General features: G+C 43.6%; 1 protein-coding gene across 2 annotated transcripts; it reads right to left on the minus strand.

Annotated features, from left to right (window-relative positions):
• Nucleotides 1–1,982: 1,982 nt before the first annotated feature.
• On the minus strand, nucleotides 1,983–18,764 carry lzts1 (leucine zipper, putative tumor suppressor 1). Of its 2 annotated transcripts, none has more exons than XM_069683327.1 (9): nucleotides 18,545–18,764; nucleotides 9,418–9,753; nucleotides 9,152–9,289; nucleotides 7,153–7,315; nucleotides 6,663–7,054; nucleotides 6,376–6,549; nucleotides 6,118–6,249; nucleotides 3,430–3,624; nucleotides 1,983–3,124 (listed from the first exon to the last, which is right to left on the minus strand). In XM_069683327.1, the coding sequence occupies exons 2-9, from the start codon at nucleotides 9,646–9,648 to the stop codon at nucleotides 2,582–2,584; spliced, it is 1,968 nt and encodes a 655-aa protein (XP_069539428.1). In that variant the 5' UTR covers nucleotides 9,649–9,753; nucleotides 18,545–18,764; the 3' UTR covers nucleotides 1,983–2,581. The 2 variants fall into 2 exon arrangements, with proteins under 2 accessions (XP_069539428.1, XP_069539427.1); XM_069683326.1 differs by lacking the exon at nucleotides 18,545–18,764 and adding an exon at nucleotides 11,179–11,209.
• Between the last annotated feature and the right edge of the window lie 608 nt (nucleotides 18,765–19,372).

Here is a 19,372-nt window from a genome sequence, read left to right on the forward strand (position 1 = left end):
AACACTTATCAGTCACTTGAGTTGAAGTGCCACTGCTTACAGCCCCTCACCTTACAGTTCTACTTAAGCCTGTCGGCCTCCAAATCTCCCCTGACCTGCTGCGGTACTGTAATGTAAGGGTGGGTAGCTGAGTAATCTCAAGCAGCCTCATTACAGAGACTGCCACACATCCCTGACCAGCGCAGTGTGTGCATATATTTCTGCTTAATACTCTGTGTTGGCCCCAGAGTATTGAGTGGGTGGGAGTAGTTAAACTTTTGCTTCTCAAACTGCTGTGCCCTTGTGAGAAGTGGAATAGATCCAAAACAGTAGAGCCAAATGTCCGGGGCTGCTGCGAGGAAGGAGTGTTTGTCTCCGAGTGGAGCCGTGCCAGCTAACTCTCACAAACGAACAATGTAGGGAGAGAGGTAGGCAAAGCTGGGAGATCACCCTTTCCCCCTTTGTTTTACTCTTAAAATATTTGCTTTTATTGTATTCTATCCAGCCCACATTAATCTCTCTCTCTTTGTCTCTAAACACAAACAGAACACAGAGTGAATCCCTAAAACTGCAGTAGTCCTTGGTATCTGCCAGAGGTGTTATCTGTATTATTGACACGACTGTATCAGGAAGTTGCATTACATATTGATTAATAAAACTTATGTTTTCTGCATAGTTCAGACTTGTGTTCATAAAGTTTCAGGTTTATGTAACCTTTTCAAAGTTTTTGTTCGTCAAGAAAATTCATATTTTCATATATAAATATCTGTTCAGTGGAGTGATGGTTATTGTATGAGTCATATTAGTTGTTTGTATGGCGCCTGCTTTGACTGCCTCACCATATGAATCACTGAAATGTGCTCAGGTACAGAAAGTTTGACTTTGACAAAACCCAGAGAATGACAGAAAGTTGCAGGTGATAATTAGGCAATATCACATGAGAGGGAGTGATGTACTGAATATCATCACAGCTGAGGTACAGAAGTACAAGTCTAATAATCTAAACATACACGGTCTGCTGTAATGTTAATTAACAGTATTCAGAACGCCTGGATGAGGCGGAGTGATACACAGAGTGAAAAGTCCCAGTGATGTTGTACTCTATATCAGCACTCGTGGAATGCCTCTTATCCAATCAGATTACTTGGTTACTTGGACAGCAGACGGTCTATGTTTAGATTAATTATGCTTGTAACCTCTGAATCACATAACAGACTCTTATTTCTTATTTTTTATAAATTAAAACCCACAGATACATCTGTGGTAACCTGTAGACACAGAGTGCAGGTGAATGTTTGTGTTGCTCGGCAACAAAACTAGTTGGTGGAGCAAAAAGTAATAATCTGTTGTTGATTATTACTTTTTACAATTTTTTGCTGCTTGTGTAACTGTTGTATAAAATCAATATCACACATATTGCTTAAAGGTATAATAAGTAAGTTTTGGTGAGTGTGTGTGCAGACCCTTGCGAAGCCCTTCCCTCTGCATCTATTCTGTTGTTTTGTTTTGCACTGGACGTTTTCAGGAGGGCCGCTGTTGTGGTTCCCTGAGCCAATCACAGCGTATAGGTGAGTGTAGGAGTGGTTCAAATTAGCAACTGGGCCCCATTCAGACTGGCGAACATGGCGAAAGAGCGATGCAGAGTTGGCCTTCTTTCTGTTGCACAGGTAGGTGCCTCAAACCAGCTAGCACAAAGCCAACCGGCAGTTAGCATGCTAGCGCAAAGGTAACCGTGATGCTGTCCGTGTTAGCTCGGCGGGGTGGGCGTGTTCTTGCATGAGAGAGTGAGAGTGAGCTTCTGGTAATGAAGAGCCCAGGAGGAGGGGCCCAGTTTGAATGTGTTAATGACAAAATGCAAGGAAAAATCCTACTTATTATACCTTTAAATATAAACAGTTTTGTCTGTTTGCATAATGAATGAAACTTTGACTTGAATTGACGTGCGACAGTTTAAACATTTTTGAACTTGTATTTTGAAGTGCAAAACTTTCTTTGACATCAGTGTGAGTACAAAAAATATTCACAGCACCTTTGTATTGTTTTTAAAATGACTGCAATCATTAAAACTATTATTCCATGCACAATCCCCTCTAAGAATGGTTAGCATGGGAGCATACAGTAACATAGAAACACATAGCTAAGTTAATTAATGAAGCTTCTAGTAACCAGACTGACAATAGATGATACATCACTGCCATTTCACGAGCTGGAAGGGACAGATGTTAAGCCACCACCCTGCTTATCATGTGTCACCATCAGACATTAATCATGAAACAGATTAATCATCCATTGTCTGGTCGGTATCAATTAACGACTAATAAATTGCATTTAAATATAAGAAATAGTGCATAATTTGAAAGGTGAGTGATCCTGTAAGACAGCAAGGTAAGAAAAATAAACAATATTCTCATATGAACATGAAATAACTTAGAATTAACTTTGAATCAAGCACTAACAGTGTCACTAGATTATGCAGACTCTATTAAATAAGCCATGTAAACACTAGCAGTGAATCATCTCTAGGTAATAATAGCATAAATATATGTGGTGAAATACAGTCAAGTGCCTGTCTCCCTTTTCTGAATGTGTGTGAGTGCTCCCATCAAATCTCTGTGGCAATAACATCGTCATACGTCTGTAACCCTGAGCTGTAGTTAAGGTCCATGCCCAGCTCTGTTCGGCTCTCCAGTTCAGCCGTCAGCTCCTTCAGGATCCTCTCCAGGTCCTGGTTCTTCTTGTGCATCTGCAGGTAGTTGATCTGGAGCTGCTTCTGGTACTTGATCACCCGGTCCTTCTCTTTGTTCCAAGTCAGCCTCTCCTGCGCAAAGTTGTTGGCCTGCTTTTCCTGAGCATCCTTCTCCTCGCTGAGCTGCCGCTTCAGTCTCTCCACTTCCCTCTGGAGTGATTCTGTCGAGACGTGTGTGCTGCTCTCCTCCTCCTGGCACTGAGCAGGGGAGTCTGAGCCTTGGATCAGTCTTTCCGAGGCCTGAGTGTGGGCCTCATGTTGCAAACTGTGCTGCAGTCTCTGCTCTTTAGCCAAGGCCAGGTCCTGTTTCATCCCCTGAATGTCTGTCTCCAGTTTGCCCACTTTCTCTCTCAGCAGATCAGCCTCATTCTTCTTGCGCTGGAGTTCATTCTGACACACCTGAGTTAAAAATGAAAATATTCACACACAAGCAGCAATTAAGGAGACTGTTTGGACTGATTTAACAGGTCTAATCATGTGAAGTGTCTAATAAGTTCTCCTTTTAAGACTGATTATATAAGTCTGCCTTAACAAGGACACTGAAAACAGTCTGAAGGTCACAGTGGAGTGGAGCACATAATAGCAGGTATCCTTCCTAACTAAAAGCGCTTTCATCTAACAAGCACCGTGTGGGCATTTTATTCACACGTCCTTTTTGAAAGCCTTTGTGGGATGAATAGCCATTGAATCATCATCAGACTCACCTCAGCCTCTATGGTGCGGGAGTGGAGTTTGTCCTCATGCTCTTTATTTTGTTTCTCCAGCGTCTCCATCTTGGCTGTGTTCTCCCTCAGTAATGCCCGCAGGTTGACGATCTCATTCAGCTTGTGGTTGACATCAGCCTGGCTGTCTCTCAGCTGCTGCTTCAACAAGGAGATTTCCCCTGACTTCTGGCACACCTGCATTTGGACAGAGACAGTTATGAAGATGAACCTATTAGAGTAATCATTTCTTTGATATACATACACATATATGCACGATATTGGATTTTTTTGCCGATATCCGATATGCCGATATTTTCCAACCCTTTTTGCCGATTGCTGATTCCGATAGCGATATATTAGCCACATGTTTTTTCCACCTAATAGCAGAGAACATCAAGCCTCCCCTGTCGTGGAATTGATATCATGCCTACTCTTATTGTATTGGCCAAAAACTGCCATACCACAGACATCTGCCATCCCTTCTTCATGCTTGACAGAAGAGGTGTTGTACAAAAGGTCACGTGTCTGATCACTCACGTTTCTGAGTGCACCTGAATGCAGCATCCCCCTGAAACACGGCAGTGAGGGAGACATGCCCGGACTTACTACGGACACATCAGTGATCGCAGACGGACTCTTTTTGTCGTCTGTGCATACAGGAATATGTAAGTGAGTTATGCACTGATGTTTATGTTACACTCTGTTAGCATTGGCTTTGGCAGCAAGTGTATTTTGTGCGTGTTTGATGATGTTAAGTCCGGTAAAATGACGAGCTAACTGTTAGCTAGTCAAGAGCTGTAAAAGTTGTTTAAGTTGAATTCATTGGCTCGAGTTTCTGTGACTTTTTAGTCTTTATTTCTATGTTGATAACTTTGCGCAGGCAGTGCACGTGCATAGTCGTGCCGAGTTAATGTCACCTTAAGTCAAGCTTTTTTAGGGAATCATCTAGCATTTCGGCATAATTAACGCGTTGTTTTATCGGTGGAGAATATCGGCAGAAAAATCACATATCTGCTGATGCCGATATGTGGGAGACGAATCCTGGGCCGCCACATAGAGGACTGTGGCCTCTACATGCGCCGCTGATTTAACAGCTGAGCTAATCCAGCGCCCATAAGATCATATGCAATTGCATGCATGTGCACTACTACTTGGTCATTTCATTCCATGACAAAAGTACCGATCAGTGTTAACGATTTAGTGGCATCTAGCACTGGGGCTGCAGATTGCAAACAGCACCTCTTCCAAGTCTATAGAACCATCATGGGCCATGACACTAGCAAGAACATGTGAGGCCATCTCTAGAACCGATGTTAAGTTTGTCCATTCTGCGCTATAGTAGAAACATTGCCGGCTGCATGGTTAATGCTAAATGGGCTGTACTTACAGAGCGCTTTTCTAGTCTTCTGACCACTCTTTTCAGGTGATTAATAACTTTCTTATATATCAGATTTCCATTCTGCCAACAGATCCCCCTAAATCTTGCAAACTGGTCCTTTAAGAGTCGATAAGTATCTGATTTAAGTTGTTGTGTGAAGTGATACTGAACAGTTCTCTATTAACACCAAGCAGACACAGAGCAACATTAGTTTAAGTCACATTTCTGGTGTCTAATATTCACTGTGCTTTTAGCTCTGTTTCTCTTTTGGCTGCTTGAAGGCCTGTGTCCACTCACTGCATTTTTTGCAGCTGCCTGCGCCTATTTTCTATATAAAACCAACACAGTTCAGCTGTTTATTGTCGCTGTGCTCACAGCACTCTCAGCTAAAAATAGTTAAACTTTTGGAACACCGCCGTACTCGTTAGTGTCACTCCTCCCTCACAGATCAATTAAAATCAACAAGGGGCGGGACTTCTCATCACCTTTCCATCGTTTTTATGTTTTCTTTGTAAAATTTCCTGAATAAATGCAAATATTATGTGTACAGAGCAATTTAAAGCAGACTTAACAGTCCCAAGCAAGGGAAGCAGATGTGCCGCCAGACAACTTTTGTAACCTAGCAACAGTAAGCGACGGTAAGAAGCGCTCTGAAATTGAGGTCGTGGGTGCTGCCAGCGCAAAAAGAACCGTTACTGGACACGGGACCTAATGCTTCACTTTGTTAACCAACTAGTAGCTAACAATTTGTTGATCAGAGCTTGTTTGCTGCTAAAACACAGGTCTGATGAGAGCAGAAAGAAAGTTGCAGGCTGTAAATAAATCTGAAAGATGCTTAAAAACACCTTTGATTCAAGGCGATCCATACAGTTAGTCATAATTCACTGGGTTCATCCCTCAAGTGACCCCTTTCACATCACACACATCATTTGACTTCTTGGTCTTTTAAAACAGGATTTGCTCATCTTATTTCTCTTGAACTAACTGTGCGACGAGGATAATAGACCTATATTTGCGAACAGAGCTTCAGTGATAACAAAGCAAGAGTTTTCTATTCAAGACGGGGTACTTAATGCTCCTGATGTTAAAAGGAAAAATTATGAGCAGACGAAAAGTGAAAGAAGTTTAGTATCACTGACTTCTGATTTATGCTTCTGCTGAAACCTCATTCAAATAGCTGAATTTTTCCTCTAATGGAAGGACATTATGTTCTCACACCTCAGCAGCCGCCTTCAAGGTTGCACTGGATTGTGTCGTCTGTTACGAGGCTTCCAACCCCACTGATATCACACATGTGACTCATGACTCACCTCCCATTGAGTTTCCTCGAGTGTCGGAGCGAGCTGTGTGCCCTGTGTTTCATAAGACCTCAGTCTGAGCTCAACGAGATCCTTCTCTCGGGTTAGCATTGAGACATCCTCCTGGAGCCTCTCTTTCTCTACCTGAAAGAGTTTATTTTTCACACAAGAATGCAAGGTGAATTTCAATGCTGATGACATTCTTCTCTCTAACTCTATAGGTTTGTAAAAGATGATGAACTAGAAGTAAAAAAGAGAAAGTGGGCTGACCTGGAGCTGGCTGACCTGCAGCTGGAGGGTTTGCTGGGTTTTTGCAGCCATTTGGGACACTTGTCGTAGCTTTGTGGAGCACCGCTGCTTCAGCCCCTCCATCTCCTCAGCACAGTACTTTTGCCTCTCCTCAAACAGCTGGCAAGTGTCAGCTTCCTTCTCCTCGAAACTCACCTATTTTAAGGAGGAGACAAGTCAATAATGGTTATTTAGTCTTAATTGCTGATAAATAGTCCTGATCTTGATTTAGATCACCCGTGTTTACTCCTAATGTGTTAGCCTGATACCTGTAGCTCCTGCAGTTCACTCTCTCTCTCCAGCAGCCTTTGCTCCAAACGTTCAATCAGCGACTCATCCATCGTAATAGGGGACCGAACTCCGCCCGCAGTTAGAGAGAGAGGGCTCGTCTCATCTGCACAAAGTGGGGAGACAGCTTCCCCATTAGCCTTAGATGTTAACCCCCCGCTGTTTGAACCGGCCCTGTAGCTACAGTCAAGGTTAGCGCTGTTGCCGTTGACCCATGGAGGGAAATTGGGCTGCGCTCCCTTGCTGAGGCTGTTTGCGGGAGCGGAGCTGCCATCACCGTGACTGACAGGGCCTGTGGAAGCACTTAGGCTGCCGCTGGTGCTGTGGGTGGGAAGGCTAGACATGGAGTTACGTCCTGAGTCTGAGAGAGTCCCTAAGAGGAAAAAGGATGACATTTTAATTTAGAGTAATTTATCACTCAACCTGAAAAATCTCCTTTTAGAGCAGTTTATGAATATAATAAATACAGACCAGAGAAGGTGTCCTGCTTGTGTCTTATATCTGGACTCCTGGATTTCTCCAGAGGACAAAGGATGCGGTCCAGGCTGTGCTGGCCTGTCTCTGTGGAGGTCGTACTCCTGGGAATCACAGGCTTGAAGGCAGTGGAACGGACCAATGACTTCTCAGCGGAGGTCTAGAAAAGTGAAATGACACACAGTCAGGGGGGCTCATCTCTATTTTTGTTTTTGTATTCAGCGGCTTCTCTTAGCTGTCGGCACTGCAGAAAGCACGTCCTCTTTTACTGTTCTGGAGATCACAAAGAGCCACAAACGGGTCACTCTCTGAAAATCATAAAGACTGTCCGTCACAGAGATAAATGTTGTCACGTGCTGAAATGAAAAGGGTAGATTTTTTTCCCACTCGTGTCTTTTCTTATTAGAAACTGAAGCACTGAAGCGTGCAGAATTGCTTCACTACAAGCTGGCAGCATTAACGGCCACACGGCAGCAGTTGTAAAAGTAAAATTCACCAGACTGTCATAGAAGAGAAAACTCATTTCCAAGATGAACTTATACTCCTCATGCCCCATCTGTGCTGTCCAAGAACGTCACAAGCAGCACCTCCCCTCCCCTCCTCTCTGTCCTCCTCTCCCCCCCTCTGCATCCCACCTCTCTCCCCCATGTGCTGTCTGAGCGAAGATGAATAGCTCTTCTCTGTGATATTAATAATATGAGCTACTGCTGAAGTCTAAGAGGTAAAGCTTGTGAGCTCAGCATTCCTTCTCAGTGACTTCATGACGAGGAAGCCGTTCCTCTTTTTTTCCGGCTTTCTATCCCTCAAACTCTCTTTGGCCCTCGATCTCTCTCTTCTCTCTTCTCCCCCTCATTCTCTGCTCTGTCTCTTTTAAAGCTGCTTCCTATTCCTCTCCTTTCTCACCCTTTGGCCTCTGAGGAATAAAGACCTATTGAGGCAGATTCAGTTTGCCTACGTATTCTTGGCACAGAAATGACTTCCTTTGAGAAGATCAAGGCATTCTTAGGTCATTAATCTAGGAGGGGGGTGATTAATAAAGTGAGACGGTTCAACGCAGGTTATGAGGAATGGCTGCCACCAATTAAACCTACCTGCTGTGCATGTTTTATCCTCTACTCAGCCATAAGCTTCCCAAAGTCTATAGCAGTTAGGCAGTATATGACTACTTAGTGGTTGTAAGAAGACCATATAGCAAAAGATCCAGTCAAGTAAGCTACATTTTGTGAGGCTAGGAGCATAATGAGCATATCGTCAGGATATCAGTTAATATGTAACTCTAACTACATTTCCCAATAATTTTATATTCCTATTTACATTTTGGCAAATACATGGATTAGCTTTGTTATTGTGAGTTAGATATGAAGATGGATACCACACTCATGTCTGCATGCTAACAATAAGGCAACTGCCAACATCCAGTTAGCTAAGCTAGGCTTAAAGATCTGAAAACTAGGGCTAATAAGCTCGGATGGTTCTGTCTAAGGGTAACAAAATTACTTACCAACATCTCCTAAATCTCACAGATTAAAAATATTTATCTTTATGATTCTGTTTAAATTTAAAAACTTCAATTTACCATTTTGCGGTTTCTTGGCAAGGAGCGCTAACTTCTAGCGCTAGCTGTTAGCAAACTCTTCGTCGGGTAAATAATCCTCCAAAAATTCTTGTTTTGACACTTGATTTTTAGACAGCATAAACAAATGATACATAAACTATAACTAATGAGTGAGATACATTTTTCTGGTATGTTAATGCTCTTTCAAGCCAGTGCATTTGCTTTGCACAGAGCTAGGCTAGCTGTTTCCCCCTGTTTTTAGTCTTTACGCTACGCTAAGCTAACCATTTTGCCATTAATCTTGTAATCTAACTTGTGGCAAGAAGGCTCATATGGATATTTCCTCAAAAATGTCCACTATTTCTCTAAAACGTGTTCTCTTAAACTAGTTGTATCTTTTTGACAAAGCATGGCAGAAGACATAATGGACATCCCGCTCACCCTTTCATTCATGTTCCCTGACATGAGCACGAGTTTTGGTTGAGGTCGCCCATCTGATTCCCGATCTCTGTTCTTTCCACCTACATGATCATCCATCGGTCCTCCTCTGTGGTACGCTGACCTCGGTTTATGGCTCACCTTATATGGAACAGAAAAGAGCTTTAATGAAATTTTATTCAATAAGTCCAGTGCAGTATACGTCTAATATTTATCACTTATTACTTAAAATCTATAGCGTTGATGTCATCTGATGCACCTGAGCTCACCTTGATATAAAAAAAGTCTTCACTTCGACCCGATCGGGAGTGGGTCAGGCCTTTAGAGGGGTGATTAGTGGCTGAAGAGCCCTGAGTGAAACCACACCTGAGTAAACTGTCAAGGCTGCAGCCTCCGCTCTTTCTGTGAGGGTTTGTTTCCTTTTTCAACCTGTAGTCGGACGCCTTGCAGTGTTTGCTGTTGAGGCTGTTGCCGTTGACGAGGCTGCTGACACTACCCATGGTCCTGCAGGCATAGGTGAGGGGTGGGTCGGGCTGGTCGAGTTATACACAGGTGAAGGGAAGACACAACTCATGACCCCAGTGAGGTTCAGTCAGTGGCTTCATCTGCAACACAAGAAGATGATGATACACATGAAACAGAGTGTGTAGTTGTAAATCCTCAAACAGGAGATTGTTTAATGAAAGGACAAAACCAGGTCACATTTCCATTAAATTTATTGTTTCCTGTTCAGTCCAGACATGCAGTGTTGAAGCAGGTGTGTTCACATTTACTAAACAAACAAAGTGAAAAAAAGTAGTCCCCTTGGCTCGCTGCCTGGCTTTGTGTTTGGAGATTTATGGCTCGGCTGTTGAATTTGACAAATAACCCTTTGGGTGCCCTTCCTCTGAACAAACTGGCAATTAGGCTACTTACTGCCTGCTCAAAACCTGCCTGGTGCTGCCATCTGAATAATACAACCATTTTGAACAGAGTAGACGGACCACACAGAAATGTTATACACATAAAAACTCTCTTTAAATCGTGTCATTGGCTCGCGTAATGATATAAAGATTTGATAAGGCACACAGAGCATGTGTTTTTAAGGACATTTGTAGACGGAGATACTAGTGATGCTCTCTATTCATTGTCTCCACGTTCCTATTAAAGACGACCAGACCCCAGATGTTGCTGGCCATGATCTCTAACCCACAGGGGAAAAGTCCCATCAGCAGTGACTTAGTAGCCTTAAAGCCTCCGTACTGGCTGATCAGGCCTGTGGGCTCCCCTAACCACCTGGTCCTCAGCCTGTAAGCACTTTATAATGGCCACACCAACAAAGCATGTGACTAATGGCCCATGCTAAGTCACATATTAGTGTACATCGCCATTGACTTTGGGCTAATCCATAATTATTGGTTGCACTGTGGTGTGTGTAAGGATACACACAACTGTCACCGTGTTGTCTTCCTGAATGGAAGGCGGGAAGGCTGATCGGGGCTGTCACTTTTCATCAAGGGACAATGAAAACAACAATAAGCGAGATGAGATGTGTGCAAAATAGATGTTTCATGATGAGGAGAATAATAGGAGCATCAGCAGCAGACAGCAAGTGAGACAGAGGAACATGCACACAGAGGAAAGTTTGAGCGGTTTGCTACAGCAGAATACAAAGATGACAGGAAAGGAGAGATAATCCTAATTACAAAAACATTTCTAACCATGAAACAATCACACAGACAGCTGGAGGTCTTCCAGCACACTTTCACTTCTGATTTTCATTTCTGCTCAGGCTGAAATTCAAAATGTTTTCTGCAATGCGAAGGAAAAAAAGTTGAGTAATGGTATATGATGTTGAATTTATATCTGCAGTAGCACAAAGCACAGCAGTCCCTGATGTAAACAGCCTCTGACATGACTGTGACCGCCTCTCCTCTACTGTCCCTGAATGTCTGCAGCTGACTCTAAATCCAGCCTTCACTATCACTCTCACATATTAGCATCCAACACCGACATCAGACTGAAGTAATGAAACAATAGATTTTACTTACTGCCAGGTCAAACTAAGCATCCATCTCCTGCGCGGCGCCTGCTGAATCATAAGCCCGGTGCTGGAGAAAGTGAACCTGCAGACATGTGTGTGTCTGCGTGTGTGTACGCCCTGAATGCAAACCTCTCTCTATCAGCCCGGCCAGGAGGGTCTGCTAACTGTTTTGTGGAGGGGGTGGGTCTAATGTCTTTCTAGCCGGCCTGGGCCCAGCTTTGCATTATAACTGACATGTAAATTCAGCTCAGTGTGTGTGTGTGTGTGTGTGTGTTTCAGGACCTCCCGCCTCCCCCAGGGGAGCCAGTGTACAACATGTGCTCCCATAGAACTGGCGTGTGCCGCTCAAGTGATTAACTCCCAGCCTTCACAAAAGATCTGTTACACCCCCTCGGTGTACCCCCTCCTCTCCCCACTATCACCCGCTGACACCCTCCGTTTGTGCATCGATTCACTGTGTAATAACCATTCTCCCCCCTCCCTCCCTCCCTCCCTCCCTCCGCCCACCAGGCCCACTCGGAGCCCTGCACCCACCCTGAACAAACAACACTTCATCTGAAAGAGAAAAAAAAGGCGCTTGCCCTCTCTCTTTTCGCTCTTTGTCTGTTGAAGTGTGCCGCTCTTTGTGTGGACTCTTGATGTATTCTCCCCAAACAGCCCAGGACCATATTTGAGTGTTAAATAAATGACTAGTGCTCACAATGAGAGAGCTGGAGAGCCTCAGTTTTATAGTGATTTACCACCATCCTGCCTGTATACACTCTCTTCTCTAACACACACCTTTACACATCCGCACGACTAACGCACACTCTCACACAGTCCCATTTTTGGAGTGCACGTCTCTCCGAGGCAGTGGAGCGTGGAGCATCCCACAGAGTACACACTGTTGACAAAACACCTTGTGGATGAAATACAATCAAACATCGCGACAGGAAAATATACAAGGTGCTGTGTTCCAAACGAACAAACAACAACAACAGGAAAGATACGGCCCCTTAGCTCTGCTGCTGACAAAACAAGAGTAAATCTAACAGCCCATTTTTGTCACAAGTAAAGGTATACTTCCTGTTAATGTGAAGGAAACAGACAGCTTTACCGCATATCTGCAGATAGAAAACAGCTGATTCATTGGTATCATCACAGGAGGATCAATAAAGAAAGTAGTTTGTTAAAAGTGAGCTAATAACAAATGTGGGAAGCAGCGTGAGCCTCAACTGTGAGGTTACAACATGTGCAGACAGGTTTACATCATATTGCATCACACTGTATAGCACTTACAAAGTGTTAAATTGTAATAAAGTCTCTTTACCCACCGATGAAATAATGTGCTCTATCTCTATAGAATCCTTTTCAGCAGCAGCTCTAACTCGTCCTTTCAGCTGACTACCTTTGTTCCTCGATGAGTCCCCCCCGAGCCTGTTTGTCAGGACGAGTTCATTTTAATGTTCCCTCTCGCTTTCTGTATAAAATTGCTCAATTTCACTTCCATTTGATGCAAATATTAAAGTGATCTGAAAATCTTTTTATTGCACATTCTAATAAGCAGCACAAATGTTCTGACCTTGCAGCTTTTGAGGGGACGCTGTGATTTAAGACCTTTGGTGAGCTGGGATTGTGGGGGTGAGTGTGTGTGGATGCATGCATGCATCTAATCTTATATCTGATTGGCTGCATGATTTTCTGTGTGTGCACAAAAGGGTGTGTGCACACGTGTGTGTGTGTGTGTGTGGGTGCACAGGCAGGGGGTTGCTGTGTGTGAGGGGCGGGTGTCGTCCTAGCTTTCGAGCCCCAGCTGACCTGTCTGACACAAAGCCCTGTCCCCACACAGGACCAGCTGACAATACACCCCCCTTACACACACACACACAAGCAGACACACACACACACTCCGAGAGCATAGCCAATCCATTAGCACAGGCAGTGGAAAGCAGCAGCGTGCTATAAAGGTCCAGGATTTATACCTGTCTCACAATGACCATGAAACTCAGCTCTGTTCTCACTGTACCTCTAACTCTGCCACTGTGCCAGATGGCATCGCTTTAATTCTCACTGTCTGTATGGTAATTTCTAACAGATGCACGTGTAATCTATCTAGTTCAGTGTGTCTGTTTTTTTAGGTCACACTCAGACAGCTTATTGTTCTTTGTTTTTGTGTGCCGTCTTAAGCACACGTACAATTTTTATACGCAGCATCACTTTATTTTGAAGCCCCAACCTGCTGAAGCGTTTTCCGTCCCTGGCACACTTAAGACCTAAGCATGTTTTACTCTTTAACCTTTTGCACTGAAAGGCTGAATAACTGGGAATTGAAGATAAAGTTTGTGTAGTCAAAATTTATGCAGTAGAGGCTGAGATATCCTGACTTTTAGGACTGCAGCACTTTCCCCTAATGCAACAACAGCATCTTAATACCAAGCTAATACTCACGTCTCTAAACTCCACGCTGTAAAAAAGGATTTTTTAAGGCAGTAAATAAAATCCATGCAAATTGTGTAAATTATACTAAAAGTATATAAGTCAGCAAGTGAAGGTTGAGTAAAGTTTACCCGCATTACCTCATTTTAAACAGTGACTACTGCAACCCAAAATAACATAATAAAACCTACCCAAAGATACTTGGCCTGTACGGCAAAGTGCGCATGCGTCAACGTTTGTTCTGTATGCTGTGTATCATAGAATGAATGAAAGTGTTTATATATTTATTGGTTAGATATACCAGACGATTTGAAGTCGGCGTGTCCTTCTATGACAAGAAATCTGTGTAAATGAACACGAGGCTAATGTTGATCATAACTTATTTTTATATGAGCATCTTGAGTTGTCAAAAGGCTGCACGGAGGTGGTGCAGTGGTTAGCGGTAATGCCTCACAGCTAAAAGGTTCCTGGTTTGAATCCCGGGTTCGGACGTAGTGGGCCTTTCTGTGTGGAGTTTGCATGCTGTCCCCTGTTCATGCGTGGGTTCCTCCCACAGTCCGAAGACATGCTCGTAAGGTTCATTGGTGACTCTAAATTGTCTGTCTCTATGTGTCAAGAGTTATTATTACTCATTTGTATTAAGTAATTAGTTGTGTCATCTAATAAGAAATGTTAAGTAGAATTGACCTAATTGATTTTAGTGTATCATAGTTCTTAAAGTCTTCATTCAAAACATACTCAGTCAAATAGTGCAAATTGTTCTATTTTATTTAATAGGGATTTTCTGTTATAAACTCAAAGGCCAAGGTAACCTTAATGACATCACCATATTACCCACCGTAAGTAAACTGGCATGTCAAATGGTTGGATTGCGCTTCCTTGCAACAGCAAGTTTCTTTTCTCGATTTGTATATTTAAATTTTAAAGGTGATTTTCAAATTTCACAGCCGTTCATTCCTTTTGAATAAAGTCGGCGCTGCATCTCGTAGATTTCAAACGTCCTCGCGGCAGGAAATCCATCTCAGTGGATGTCTGCTCTTTTTTTCATGTCAAGGTTAGGATATCATTGTGATCTGGTGGAGATGAAAGCGCAGTTTGTTTCCACTGTTGTGTGGTCAAGTGCCGGCAGGCATGTCTGACATCAAAGACATCCGGCAGGAGTCAAACACTGAAGAGCAACGTTTCAAAAAAAAGCTAAAAGTCTGATGTTATCGTTTGCACAACATCCATGTTGGTCCATTAACATGTGGAGCAGCAGATCAGACCGTGGCTTCTCAGGGAGTAAATTCAAAGACGATTTAGTCCGTCTAGAGAAACTGTTGTTTTTTTAAAAGGATAGAATAAAGCTTTTAGTGTCCTCAGAGTTTCCTATATGCATTACATAAACATTGTTTTTTAAAGTGTAAAGAATGAAATCAATCTGAAGCATTACTAAATTAAGGTGTAATGTTCCTTTAATCTTACAGTAGTCCAGATTAGTCATGCTAATCGATCCTCTGAATATACGCTAAACATACCGCTCCCAGCAGGATGTAACTTGTTAGATAACTAGAATCGATCTGTGCTCCGCATAAAGTAACTGATGATTCACACAAAATAAAGTAGTGCCCATTATATCAGGCATGACACGGAGGAAATTAAACTCACAAATTAAAGAGAGAAGAAGAAGAAACTCACGTGTGACATGGTCGTGCGTTAGCTTCTTCTTCCTCTTAGGCAGAGAGTATATTTCCAGAGAATGACGGGCTGACAGGTTGAATAATTGAGTAATACTTTGTGATACTCAGTCTTCTTCTCTGTCATACTCTGTGGGACACACACACACACACACACACACACACACACTTCTCCATCGTGTGTCTCACTCACTGGGCCTGAGTTGTGTGGATGAATAATGTGGCCTCCAGCAGAACATCAACTGGGAATGAAGTGTAGGGGACAGACAGCCATCTATCTTTCAGTTTCAATGCTAACACATCTATCTACTGACCGAGCACGCACACACACACACACACACACACTCTGCACCCACACACACACACACAGACTATGGCATCCAATAGTGGCTAATTGGGTAATCCTTTTAGTGCATTGTAAAGGAGATTGAGCATGAATGGGGCTTGAATGGTGAAGAGCAGAATACCAGACACTCATTACTGCCCTGGAGTGAGGAGATGGAATACCAGGCACGGAGAGGGAGCCGTGTGTGTGTGTGTGTGTGTGTGTGTGTGTGCGAGAGAGATTTATATTCTGTGGAGCTAACATTGCTAACACTGATACGGATGTATTGTCCAGTTAGAAGTCAATGTCTCCTCTGTTCTGATTTTGAGTGTTTGAATGCATGGAATGACTTATAAACTGTGTTTAATTCTCATTAATTCAATCACAGTGTCTTTCATTGGCAGTCATGTGACCAAGTCTTAGGCTGGAGGCCGGCTTTTAGTGTCAAGCCCCCCTCTGTCGAAATGAGATTGCATTCAGATGCTTTTACGTGCATCCGAATGAGCCATTAGGTCAACCAAACAATCAACCTCCTTGGGTTTTAATAGATAAGGAGGTTGTCTGCACTGCTAACTGCACTTGAATGGCTGGCCAATACAGTGTATTACAAGCATTTGCATAGCCTTGGCAGCTGGAGTATAGAGGAAATGTTTTTTTAATGGAGTCTAAATGGGAGCCTTTAGAGCTGCGATGAGGATGGGAAGTGATGCTCATGAATTGAAGGAGTCCTAAAATTAGATATCGGATATTACCTCTTATTTGTCTTTATCGAGCTGTATCCGTCCAAACAAGATTTACTACCGTCTCACGATATGTCTCCGAGCTTTCTCGTGGCGCTTCAAACTCATGCGGTTTACCTGGAATCTGTCCAGAAGTACTTTCAAAGACATGTACGTGTCTTCTGTTGGATACGGCAGCTCACCGGCCAGCTCCATACTCCATGAAATATTTACGCGCGAGGCTTTTATCCCACTCTATAAACAGCAAGTGGAAATGTATTGTAACAAGTGGAAGTATTTTTAGACAATTTGCCCTTCCATTACCCACAAATGTTTACCTTCTCCATTAGCCGTGGCTTGTTTTGAGCGGGCTGTGTCATTAACGCGTGATAGGACAGCCTCATAAATTTGACATTTGAATGGAACGTCATAAAAGCTTTGTTGTTGTTGGTGCAATAATGTAGCTTTCAGAAAGGCTTGTTGTCAAGAAGAAGTCGTATTGGTGGCAGGAGCATAAAAGGGGATGTTTGCTGGTGTCAGATCAGGAGATAAAGCTCTTCAACTTAGTACCAGTGAGTGATACGTTTCACATAAACTCACTTAACACTTGCATTTATCATTTCTGTAAAGTCCCTCTTGTATATTTGTGTGTGATATCATATCACAGTGGGCTCGCATAGGTAGGTAGAAAAGAATGAGGCCTTTTCCTGGCACTGGGGCCCATTGACCCTGCAAGCTGAAGAATCAGTGATAAGGCTGTCATTCTGGAGCATAACCATCCTCCCATCCTCCTAATCTGCTGTGTGTGTGTGGATGGTGCAATGTGGGAGTAAGAGAAGACACAATGAGCTCACTTTCAGGGGTCTATATCTCTCTGAAAGCTGCTGGAAATCTGTTCCTCAGGCGATACCTGTGCTGTGCTTCAAAATAAAAGCCCCCCTGACCTTGTAATGCTAAATTGTTCAGTGTTGGGAAACCCTGCAGGCTTCTTAAAACTGTTGCAATGTCATAATTTAGAAAAGTCACGGCGGATACTCACCTGCTGTTGGCTGATGCTTGGCGTACTCGTATTCTGAGACATTTATGTCTTAAATTACTGAAAAGTTGAGAGCCCTGCAATATCACCACGGCTCTTAGGGATGTGTGGATGCTGCACGCCTCTGACACAGAGCCTTCACTCATGCAAGGAAACTGCATTTGGGTATCTGGGACAGTTATTTTAGGACGCGTCTTCTTTAGCAGGTCATGACAGCTCTAATGGTTTGTCACACGCAACAGATATGGAACTAAGCCGCTTTAATACCCATGAAAATTGCAACGTTTAAAAGGTAGAGAGTGGCCGAGATGTAATATTTACACCCACTAAAGAAATTCTGCACTTCATGAAAAAACTCACTCTTGCTGCAAAAAGACAGGGATCTATCTTTGCTTGTTTCCTCCACACCCTCGCTTTGTGCTCCTGTCTCTCCCCTGTATTTTTCTCCGTACAATAAGTAACATTGCAGAGAAGAGCTGAACCTGCCCGTACAGGTGCTCTATATTTACCCATACACCCTGTCACCTGCATATTGGACAACAATTCCCAATCCCAACAGGTCTGAACACATGCGGCACACAGGTGTGACAGAGCTGAAACAGGGACTCTGTGCAAAGGGTGTATTATTTCCCACAAGCTGTTGCTTGATTCATGCTTGAAACACTCACAACAACCAGCTCTGAGTTTGATGCTATGTATTTCCTGTAATTGCTGTGTATAGTGTACCTGCTCCCCAACAGTGGGTCATCCAGTAATAACCGTGCTGAAAGTAAAGAGCATGGTTGGAAGTATTTCTGCAAAGTAAATAAAGAATTAAAAGCACAGATTTCATTCGGAGCTGGCACGTCCTCAAACATGGAAATGCTTTTACTTTGAAATTCAGCTAGCATATTAAAAGCAGCAAAACACTCGGACTGCTTCCACGCACAGAAACTTCACTTCAGTCAGAATGTGTAACGAAGTCAACAGGCATAATTCAGAGTGGCACTAAAATGAACCCAGTTTACATTTAGTTCATTACTAAGTTCAAACAAACTTTATGCAGCTCCACATGCTCCAATCTGTGGGGTCTGCTGGTACCACCCAGACTCACTCCTGCAGGAAGTTGGAGCCTGTAAGTGAGTCTGTCCCATCATTTGTCCCCCGTCACATCCACTCTAACAACCATAACACCCCTTTAAGTCCTGCTGGAGTTGACTTACCTCCATTATAGTCAGCCTGCATGCCCCCACAGTCACCGTCCCTGCTGCTGCTGCTGTTGTGTCCCAAAGCCGTGGATCACTGTGGACAAACCGTTTCCAGCGGGTTGCTAGCTAGCACAGCTGCATGTGGAGAAGAGTCGTCTCCTCTCCTTTCACCCCTCTTCAACACCTGGTACGGTGCAATCGCTCCGTCCCATCTCCCATACACTGAACACTGTCACATTCCTCCATAAACAGGCTCTCTCTCCTCCCTCTCTTTACAGTGTTGCCTCCCATCTGAACTCCCTCCCACTCTCTCTTCCACTCTGAACATCCAACACTCCCATCTCACCCTCCCTTCCTTCTCCCTCCTTCCTTCCGCTGCTTGCCTCCTCCACCTCTTACATATACTTCTTTTTACTTGTGCGCTTCTTTCGTTAGTCTTTTCACCTTTTAATCCCTTGTTCCTTGCATGCAACTCTCTTTACCTGTCTCTTTTCACCTCCCACCTTTCTTCTCTCTGTCTCTTTTCCCTGGCATGACTCCCAGCAGCGCTGCTATTCACATCACTGCCTCTGTAAACAGCACATCATCCCAGCCTACACTTCCACAGTAAGCCTCTCATAATGCATCTGTAAGTGGTCTAAATATCAGTGTGTTTGAACGTGGGCAGCTTTAAAAGATGCTTTTATCATGCGTGCATTTGTTCGTGTGCTGTCTATATGTGTGTGTACCTGCAGGAGAAGTCGGTAAGTGGCTGCTGTGCTGATGACTCATGCACCCTGTTACCCACCATGCTCTGCTGCTGGAGATTTAACCTGCTTCACTGCTCCAACCGACTCCATCGGC

This window comes from Semicossyphus pulcher, unplaced genomic scaffold, assembly GCF_022749685.1.
Source record: "Semicossyphus pulcher isolate SPU_LCO1_2020_fin unplaced genomic scaffold, fSemPul1.0.p SCAF_6, whole genome shotgun sequence".
NCBI lineage: Eukaryota > Metazoa > Chordata > Actinopteri > Labriformes > Labridae > Semicossyphus > Semicossyphus pulcher.

What these genes read in the sequence shown, in the direction of transcription:
- lzts1 (XM_069683327.1), bottom strand. Translation starts at nt 9,648, where the DNA reads ATGGGTAGTGTCAGCAGCCTCGTCAACGGCAACAGCCTCAACAGCAAA. An exon ending in TGCAGGTCAGCCAGCTCCAG is followed by an intron (nt 6,250 to 6,375) that starts GTCAGCCCACTT and finishes AAACTCTTTCAG; the next exon opens with GTAGAGAAAGAGAGGCTCCA. An exon ending in CCCGCACCATAGAGGCTGAG is followed by an intron (nt 3,125 to 3,429) that starts GTGAGTCTGATG and finishes TTTTTAACTCAG; the next exon opens with GTGTGTCAGAATGAACTCCA.